The following is a 10,176-nucleotide window of genomic DNA, read 5'->3' as shown; positions in this document are numbered from 1 at the left end:
AAGTCAGACTTGTTCCCAGTGCATGTTGGACTCCGGCAGGGCTGCCCTTTGTCACCGGTTCTGTTCGACAGAATTTCTAGGCGCAGCCAGGGGCCGGAGGGTGTCAGGTTTGGGGACCACACAATTTCGTCTCTGCTCTTTGCAGATGATGTTGTCGTGTTGGCCCCTTCTAACCAGGACCTTCAGCATGCGCTGGGACGGTTTGCAGCCGAGTGTGAAGCGGTGGGGATGAAAATCAGTACCTCCAAATCCGAGGCCATGGTCCTCAGCCGGAAAAGGGTGGCTTGCCCACTTCAGGTTGGTGGAGAGTGCCTGCCTCAAGTGGAGGAGTTTAAGTATCTAGGGGTCTTGTTCACGAGTGAGGGAAGGATGGAACGGGAGATTGACAGACGGATCGGTGCAGCTTCTGCAGTAATGCAGTCGATGTATCGGTCTGTCGTGGTGAAGAAAGAGCTGAGCCGCAAGGCGAAGCTCTCGATTTACCAGTCAATCTACGTTCCTACTCTCACCTATGGTCATGAGCTTTGGGTCATGACCGAAAGGACAAGATCCCGGATACAGGCGGCCGAAATGAGCTTTCTCCGCAGGGTGGCCGGGCGATCCCTTAGAGATAGGGTGAGAAGCTCGGTCACCCGGGAGGAGCTCAGAGTAGAGCCGCTGCTCCTCCACATCGAGAGGGGTCAGCTGAGGTGGCTTGGGCATCTTTTTCGGATGCCTCCGGAACGCCTTCCTGGGAAGGTGATCCGGTCCCGTCCCACCGGGAGGAGACCCCGGGGAAGACCTAGGACACGCTGGAGGGACTATGTCTCCCGGCTGGCCTGGGAACGCCTCGGTGTCCCCCCGGAAGAGCTAGAGAAAGTGTCTGGGGAGAGGGAAGTCTGGGCATCCCTGCTTAGACTGCTGCCCCCGCGACCCAGCCCCGGATGAAGCGGAAGAAGATGGTAAAAAATAATAATATACTTTAGCTGTCACTATGGAAAAGCATTTATATAATGCATACAATTTACATAAATAGTTCATATAAATACAAAGAATAACATATATACATATACCTCGAATGTTATTTATAGATACATCGTTTTTGGTATTATCTTTCACGAGTTTTCGTACAGGAAACTACTGCAAACTACTGCAAGTACTGCAAAAATAAATGACGAACAGGAACCTTAGTTATTCGCGGCGGTTGTTACACCGGGAAATATTTTCGGAGGACCGTTTGTATTTGCTGTTTCCTATCCACGTGAATTTCTCTGACCACCGATTTTACGGTTTTTCACTAAATAACTGATGATTCCTTTTAACAATACCATGGATATTGTCGAAAGTGACGACCAGTTGGGTGAGACGTCTGAGGAGGACAGCGAATTATCTGACGGACAGGTAACTTATAGCATGCTTTAACTTTGTTAAGCTAGTTAGCTAATATTCATTGGCTACATTAGCGAAGGTAAACTAGCTAGTAATGTCTCCACTATCTATATAGTTAAGTGCTCTACATCGCTCGACTTTGCTGTGTTTATTTTATATCAGCTTCAAGAGGCATTCGCAAAGGGGTTGTTAAAGCCTGGATTGAACTTTGCAACAGAAGAAAAGAAGAAGAGTGTTAACAATGTGGTAAGTGTTGACGCGCTATGTCTGCGTAGGTGAACATGTGACTGCAGAAATGTAACATTGACTAGGTACTAAGTGTTATTCCTAATACGCTTTTCTTAATTGCTGTGTACAGGAGGGTTTAAAACAATGTCTTGCCGACTTCCGTAAAAACACGCTACCCTGGGTAGAAAGGCTTGACTTAGTAAATCTCCCAGCTGAAGACATCGTTGCCAAGTCTGAGGGCAAACTTGACAACAAGGCCAGCGGAAATATCAACCCAGATGATGATTTCCAGAGAGAGATGTTCTTGTGAGTGTCTTTGGCTTCATACAGGGTGATATGTCCCGTTGCCATTCATATCACATTGCTATTGAATGGTGAGGTTGTTTTAAAAACTGCCTCTACCTATGCTGTACAGGGCAGTATTGATATTACTTTGTATTCTCCTGCATAGAAAGCTCATACAATTGTCCATTAACCAGCTTTGCAAAACGTATGTTGAAATAAAATGGCACTTGCTGTTTTACTATAACATTTCATGCTGTAACACGCTAAATATATTTATAAAATCCATTGACCCTCCTAAGACATTCTCCAATGTGGTTTGAGAATGAAGCAGAGAGAAATTAGGACTGTTTGTAGGCAATATGTTTTTCATTGGATTAGAAATATTGTTTTAGGCCATGTGTGGGAGAAGGGGGGAGAAGGGAATTTTATACTTTAACTGTAAAACTACATATTACTGCTTAAGTGCTCAGACTTAATGACATGCTATCCAAGCACTTGCAACTGTTAGACATTTCCTCTCGGTCATTGTCTTCCAGCTACCGCCAGGCTCAAGCGGCTGTTCTCGAGGCAATGCCCCGGCTACAGAAGCTAAAGATTGCCACGAAGAGACCAGATGACTACTTTGCAGAGATGGCCAAGTCTGATCAGCAAATGCAGAAGGTATGATCTGTGAGCTGGCTTAAACCCAGAGAGACCTAGCTGGAGATTCCGACCCTATGATTGCTTGTAAGCAGATTGGCGATTGGTGATTTCCATTCATTTGATACATCCCCATAGCATGATGCTCCTACCACCACGCTTCACCATAGGTATTGTATTAGCCTGGTGATGAGTGGTACCTTGTTTTGCCAGATGTAGTGCTTTTTCTTCCATGTCAATAGGATGGAGCTCACTGGGCTCCTGGGAACTTTGAGTGCTTAAGGACACCTATGCGTCGGCAACTCTATCTCTGAGTTCTATGGAGCGTTCCTTGGTCATTATCGTTTTTACTCTGACTTGCACTGTGAAGGGTTGGACCTTATAGACTGGTGTTTTTGTTTTTATGTCCAATCCAATTTTCCACAAGTTTTGGAAATGTTCCATCAATTTGGAAATTCATGGTGAAGTGTTTGAATAGACGTACATTAGTTTTCATTTTTACGTTTTTCTCTAAATTGGCAAACATTTCAAAAGCCCCCCACCCCGCTTGGTCGTTATGGGTTATTGTGTGTAGACTGATTAATAATTAGTTAAATAAAGTTATTTAATGTAACAACAATGTGGAGAAAGTAAAGGGGTCTGAATAATTTCCAAAGGCATGCTGTATTGTAGTTTTATTTTATTTTTTATTACTTGCTCCACTTATGTTATGCCAAGGCAAGTAGTGTACCTAAGATTCTTACAAATCAAGGTACCTAGTATACTGACATTCTATTTTACCAAGGACACACACAGGTATGCTGAACTGAGAATATTGACAAGCCAAATGGACAGAGGAAGGCATGCATTGTACCAGCAGCCACAATACAGTTGGCAGGCTGTTTGGCGATCACGTGGTTGTGATGTTTTGCCAATGTGCTCTCTCCTCAAAAAGCACTACCAGTATGTGGTGGCATTCAAATTAGTGTCGATTTGATTAGGCTGCCAAGTCCTGCAAATTCAGACATTTGACTGGCCATGATAATGTGATTCTTTGTCTTCCTACAGATCCGAAAGAAACTCCTAATGAAGCAGACAATTATAGAGAAGTCAGAAAAGGCAAAGAAACTGAGAGAACAGAGGAAATACGGCAAGAAGGTTAGTCTTTTGTCTCTTTTCCTGAGAGGACAGCAGTGGTGGTTTCCCTGTCGCCTTGGTGCGTGTGTTCACTATGACGTTTATCATGTAGGTGCAAGTGGAGGTCATTCAGAAGAGACAGAAAGACAAGAAGGCCATGATGTCCGCTGTCAAGAAGTATCAAAAAGGTGGGTCCTTAAATTCTGTGTGTTGTGCATTCTCACAATTAAGCCTCAATACTTGGTTAAGTTGATGTCTATGACCGCATGTACTAAATGTGAATAATCGTCTTTAACACCACCCTCTCCTAGGCATGAGTGACAAACTGGACTTCTTAGAAGGAGATCAGAAGACCGTTAAAGGAGGGCCTCCTGGTAAAGGAGCAGGAAAAGGAGCTGGAGGCCAAACTTCTGATAAAAAGGCCATAAACAAAAGAGGGTAAGTGGATCTATGAAAATATGCAAACCTTCCCACCAGTGTTTTCACCAAAACATTTTTGTGGATCAAAAAACAAAACAACCTTTTTGTTAGGTTTTTTGTACATAATTAAAATCTTAAGTTTTATCTCTACTGATAGTTGTAACTAACTGTTGCAAAAAATAGGAAATGTGCTCTCCCTGGTTTTGACACTGGTGTCCAGTGTTTGCTGTGCATGAGTGATCTGTAGCTCATAGAGAGTAAACCACAGACAGTAGCCACTTTGTCAGGAAATTGTTCTCCAGTTGCTGAAAGCAACATCCAATACCCCCACACACACACACACCAAAGGCCAATCTATAATCCAGAGTGCCTTACCAGTTACAAAATAAGGAATGTGTGAAAAGATGTATTTCCAACTTCCAAAGTTTACAGAATGTGTTGTCACTCTGTGGACCATTGCCGTCTGGGATCCCGGCGTAATCTTGCGCGGCAATTACTTTGAAGTATGGGGACTAGTGAGGGAGCTGTTGAGGGTTTATTTTGACTGTAACTCACGTTGTACAGCCACTCCCGACTGGTACAACATTCCGGATTATAGATTTGCCTTCGGTAACTGAAAAGGGTTTCCTTTAAATGTGTAAAACAAACTGCAGACAGTTGTTTTTCAGGGAAATGGGAGAACAATTCAATACTACAGGTCTCCTGCCTGAAGAGTAGAGATTGACATTACTGCAGCAGTAGTCAGGCCTATTAATTTAGTATGATAGAGAACCCACTAACTAACCTGTTTCCGTCTGATTTGTTATCACCTGAGAACACAATACAATGTGGAGAAAAGGGTCTAAATACTTTCTGAATCTGACAATCTGTTTTCGTCTCACATGGCATGTTTTTTTTCTATGCACTGGCATGTTTTCATGTAAAAAAAAAAACTGTCTGGAAATGTGGTTACAGATGTGGGAAGGTTGTTCTTACCATGCCCTGCCTAGTTCTAGTCTGTCTGGCAGCCTTGGTACACATCTGCATGATACGTGGGATACTTTGCCTTAACCATTGACTTCTTTGACAGCCCTAATGCTAAGAAGAAGTATAAGGACCAGAAGTTTGGCTTCGGTGGAAAGAAGAGTGGATCCAAGTGGAACACCAAGGACAGTCACAATGATGTGTCAAGTTTCCGTGCCAAAGTGGCTCATGGGAAAGGAGGAAAGGGAGGGAAAGGAGGAAAGGGCCACGCAAAAGGAGGCGCTGTAAGTGACTGACCGATGGTCGTTATGTTTATTGGTTTCTGCAGTATCACATTTTGGATAGAAAAACTTGATTTACTGGTACATTTTCTATTATTCCACAATGTCATTCTTTTGTAATGTCAAATCTTATGTTTTCTTCAGAAACGACCAGGCAAGAATGCACGGAAGAAGATGAAGTCTCGTTCCTAGAGATTAAGTTGTTAAATGTCCCTTGGTCTCCCACCCCACAAGGTTTTCTTGTCTTCCATTTGGGTTACCCACACGACATCCCAACCTGAAGGACATACAGTATATTAAAGGCAAGTGCTCTGTTTCTGCACTTCGAAATGCCAGCGCCACCCTTCAGAGCCATTGGGGTGATGGATTGATGTTAAAGACTAGGATTATGACCCCAAAATGCCCACTTCCTGTCTCTCTGAATTTCACCTCGGAGGCTAGAAGACGGCTATATGTGAGCTCAAGAATGTCACATATACAAAACCAGACTGAAAGGTACAGTTCTATTGACGTGAAACTTTTCCACTATACTCCATCAAACAGGGTGTTTCTAAACCCTAACATGCTTTTTCTCACCTAGAGACTGTTGAATTGTTTGTCTTTTATTACTTTCAGTTAAAAAAGTAATGTATTTCAAATTAAAGCTTATACACTATTGTGCAATGTGTATGTTTTTGAAACAACTTGATGCTAAAGTGATTATGTTCAGGCTGCCTAAGTATATTTATGGTAATTTAGTTTGAGTTACATATTTTAGCTAAATACAAACTGTTCTAAATGTTCATTGCAACTCTGGTTCACAACCCTTAATCACGTTTTGTAAAATTACATTCAAAATACTTTTATTTAACTGACATCTTTCTGGACACTCAAGGAAATCTTTCATAATAATAATATTTGAGTTTGTAGACCCTTTGTTAATGCTTTTAAATTGAACAATATTCATGTTTTGCCTTTTTCATCTGTTGAATTTTGTGATCGTTTATAGTTACTATAGATCTGGGGAAATGTTTTCAGCAAACTACTTTTTTTTCTTCTTGTCACTGGTATGACAAGTGCCAGATTTTTGGGCAAGTATAACCCTGTTCAAGCCTGTGTTTGGTCTACTAAACCAACTCATTGTCATGCTATGTCATGTTTGTGTTGACAGTGATGCATTGGATATTGCAAGAGCACAGTCTGATCTAGGACCAGGCTTGACCTGCTCCTCTATCCATCTGCAATACTTCTATTTGTAATGACCTTCACATATGGCGGTCTATTTGCTAGTGTGTACCCCTGTTACATTGCGTTTTGTCTTCATATTCAAGCAATACTTTCAAAGTATATATTTTTTTATATCCAGCAAAGAGGCCAATATTATCAAAATAGAGCGTTGTGGACCGCTTGTAGTGAACAAAACATCTAGCCCAGGTTCTGTGTTTGTTCCTTCAGTCGCCATGCAGCATCCATGTATTTGGTGATCTCCGAGTTCTGTCGCGGCCAGTTCACTCGCCTATCGCTGCGATCTGAAACAATCTGACCAGTAAAAATGTAAAATTAAAGAGCTGATATTGTAACGTTGTCGATGTGAAACTGCGAAAGTGCAGTAATAGCAAGTGACACAGTAGCAACTGCACAATAAGGGCATTTACACAGCAAATTCACTGCAGTAAAAAACTATTTTGGGCACTTAAGCAAGTTATATTGCACTGCGCTCTTCATAAAGCTGGGTCAGCATGCTGGACACAGTGGTCATGACTGGCAACGTATTTAAATCCCCCTCAAAATGTTAGTTCTTACCAGAGGTGTGGATATCCAGCCAATCTCCTGGCTCTCGGTTTGGGGGTAGGCGTATTTCTTGGTTGGCTCCAAACGAGCATCGTGGAGGGCCTTTATGAAAGCAGCTGGGGTGAAAGCAATAATAAATACGGGCGGACATCTCAGAACTGTTGAATATACTAGAGGCTTATACTTACGGTCTTCGACATTGTCGTGGGTATAGCCTGTCGTAGGTTTGTCAGTGAACACGTGAACTGAGAAAAGTGAAATATTACATTGGTTGGTCTTTAAATGAGCTTATACATTGCCTACCGACGCTATTCCTGAAATCGTACCCCCCCCCCCCCCGTAAGGTACTAAGGACTTATGCACGTGACGTTCACACAAACACAATTAACCTTGGTGGTAGATTGGTCTTAACTTACGCGTTTTAAAAGGGTTGATGCTAAAATTCGTGTAGAGTTTTTGGCTCCTGTTCTCTTTCTTTATGGTCTCCACGTGAATTGCATTCTGATGAACAATATCCACTGGATCCTTTTTTGATTGCTTAGCGGTTGCCATCCTGGTTGGTTTATACAAGCAAGACAAAAATAAGAAACCTTACGTTTGAAAGCCTATCACGAAGTTTCTTTTCGCGCTCTTGTTGCCTAGAAACCGTATACAGAACGGAGAATGTAGAGGTACGTAGTGTCCACGCGAGGGCGCACGGTACTAATTTTCTTAGTCCGCTATATAGAAGGGACATTTTCTTTATTTCTGTTGCAGATACCGTTGTAGAGTGCATTTGCTCTTGCCTTTGTGGGGCGAGTATATTCTATCGGTGTTTCAGTTCCCCGATTAATTAATGTATATAATTGGTAAATCGAGACCTGTATTGAATTATCATTTCCTAACCAAATACTTAGCCGAACTGCAGAATATCAAAAACCAGAGTTGTATTTCTGGATTAATCAATAGTGTTTGCCATGTAAAAGGAAAGACACATCCTTTCAATAATAATTTTATGATTACACAGTACCTTTCTGATCACATCCTCAGAAATGTGTTTATGCTGAATACATTTGCAAAATGATAGTTTTCAAAAAAGACAAACTATCCTGGAGAATTACACAACATACAATTATTGACATCATGAGCTTGTTTTATTTTTTAAAACCACATGTAGAGAAACTTTTAAAAAACAGATTTTTCAGAATACCGCCTGGTTTAAAAACACCAAGGAAAGTATTGTCCAATGTAATCCAATTGTACCTGTTGATTTGTAAAGAAACATTAAATGGGGTATCTCGTTTCTCTACTGTCTCTGGCTACTTCAAATGGAGATTGTCACTGGAGGTTCCTGGTGTCCTAGCCCGCCTGACTTATGTTCCTGACTGTGCCGGGAGAGACAGGAGGACTTTGGGTCAGGTGTCAGCCTGGCTACTAGGTTTCTTTAATGTATTACCTTTGGTCATGTAGTGACTGTTGCTGTAGGTATGTAGGCACAAAGTACAACACCAAATGGGATGCTGGAAAACGTGTCATTATTCAAACAACTGCCATTATTCAAGCATTTTGCTGCAATTGAGTCATATGACCATTATGCTTAATTATATTTCAAATAACTGCCTGTATCCTCTTGACTAGTGGTTCTATTTTAATGGAAACTAAATATGCTTCTCAACATTTTAGCCATTAAAAGGAGTCTTATTCAGTAAATGTAGTAATTGCTTGCTTTTCTAATGTCTGCTGTTTTTCAGACCTGCCAGCTAAGAAAAACAAGCTAGCTACTTTAAGTTAATTGATAGCCTAAAATGGCTTCTTGGTGATCAAATGAATACCTCTTTTAAATCCTGTCCATTACAGGGTATGCTGTGTGTGTCATTCTAAACCAAACATGGTGTAAACTCTGCGTAGGCAGTCATAATAAACAATTATAAAAACATGTGCTTAAAAATGAAGTTTGGTTATTCATTTAACAAAGTAATGACGCCTCTCTTTTTTACTACAATATAATTATTTTCGTCACCTTAGCCTGTTATTGGCAACACTGTAAAGCTTCTTTTTACTCCACTTCGGGACTATAGTGCTGGGCAAGCAGGAGCAAAGTGCAATAAAGCAGGAGCAATAATGCCAGCTTGGAATGCAAACTGTCTGCATTTAGCAGTAGAGAGTATAACAGAAACTTCCACAGGCTTACAACTAATATTTCAATATATAGTGTCTAGGCTGCTCTCCTAATGTAAATATAATCAAGTTGACCCTCTTGGACTTATCCAAATAGTGACAACCTGAAATCATAATGATATTAATTATGTGTTTTTGTCGCTGAGCATCACAGCGAAAAATTTTACATGTAAAGTGTATAATATATCAAATGTAAAAACAGAAAATAATTGATTGCATAAGTATTCATCCCCTTTGCTATGACAAACCTGAATGAACTATGGGGCAACCAACTGTCTTTTTAATTCTTGTAATCATGTGAATGGAGTCCACCTGCATGTAATTAATGAGTTTCACATCATTTCAAGTTTAATACCCCTGTCACTGGATGGTCCCACATTTGGTTAGGACAATTCCTTACAAAAACTACATAATGACAATGAAGGGACACTAAAAGCAAATCAATAAGGTTCTTCCAAAGCACCAATCAGGGTAGCATATAAGAACAATGTATTGAATATCCCCTTGGGCACAGTAAGTCCATTAATTGGAAGGAATGTCACAACTGTGAATCTGTTTAAAACAGGTTTTCCTAAAAACGGACTAAACGGCCAAGAAGGGCACTAGTCAGGTAGGCCACCAGAAAGTTTATGGTACGAGTCACTATGCATACTACAACAATAGCCTTCATGGGACAGTGGCCAAAACTTCAAATCTTAGTTAGAGTATTCCTCTAGGGTCTGATGAAACTTTTTTAAAGCGTAATGCCTAACATCGACACCATATATACAGTGAAGTATAGTGGTGGCAGCATCATGTTATGGGGATGCTTCTCAGCAGCAGGTACTGGGAGACTAGTCAGGGTTTAGGGATTAATGAATGTTGCAAAATACAGAGCAGTCAGAGAACCTCATGGTGAAGGTTAATTTACCCAAAGCACACAGGCAAGTCAGTGCTGGAGTGGCTGTGG

The 10,176-nt window shown here is 41.2% G+C and overlaps 2 protein-coding genes across 2 annotated transcripts; one reads left to right on the top strand and one right to left on the bottom strand.

The window, feature by feature from the left end:
• The first annotated feature begins 1,168 nt into the window (after positions 1–1,168).
• Positions 1,169–5,963, top strand: ebna1bp2 (EBNA1 binding protein 2). Its single transcript, XM_010872350.3, has 9 exons — positions 1,169–1,380; positions 1,531–1,614; positions 1,727–1,902; positions 2,418–2,541; positions 3,568–3,657; positions 3,749–3,824; positions 3,948–4,074; positions 5,126–5,303; positions 5,445–5,963. The coding sequence occupies exons 1-9, from the start codon at positions 1,288–1,290 to the stop codon at positions 5,490–5,492; spliced, it is 996 nt and encodes a 331-aa protein (XP_010870652.1). The 5' UTR covers positions 1,169–1,287; the 3' UTR covers positions 5,493–5,963.
• A 561-nt stretch (positions 5,964–6,524) lies between these two features.
• On the bottom strand, positions 6,525–7,670 carry fam183a (family with sequence similarity 183 member A). The gene is made up of 4 exons (XM_010872351.4): positions 7,487–7,670; positions 7,259–7,315; positions 7,083–7,186; positions 6,525–6,818 (listed from the first exon to the last, which is right to left on the bottom strand). The coding sequence occupies exons 1-4, from the start codon at positions 7,620–7,622 to the stop codon at positions 6,705–6,707; spliced, it is 411 nt and encodes a 136-aa protein (XP_010870653.1). The 5' UTR covers positions 7,623–7,670; the 3' UTR covers positions 6,525–6,704.
• Between the last annotated feature and the right edge of the window lie 2,506 nt (positions 7,671–10,176).

The sequence above is a fragment of the Esox lucius genome, chromosome 8 (genome assembly GCF_011004845.1).
Source record: "Esox lucius isolate fEsoLuc1 chromosome 8, fEsoLuc1.pri, whole genome shotgun sequence".
Classification (NCBI taxonomy): Eukaryota; Metazoa; Chordata; class Actinopteri; order Esociformes; family Esocidae; genus Esox; species Esox lucius.
The sequence above is the reverse complement of the archived record's forward strand: the minus strand, read 5'-3'. Positions and strand labels throughout refer to the sequence as shown.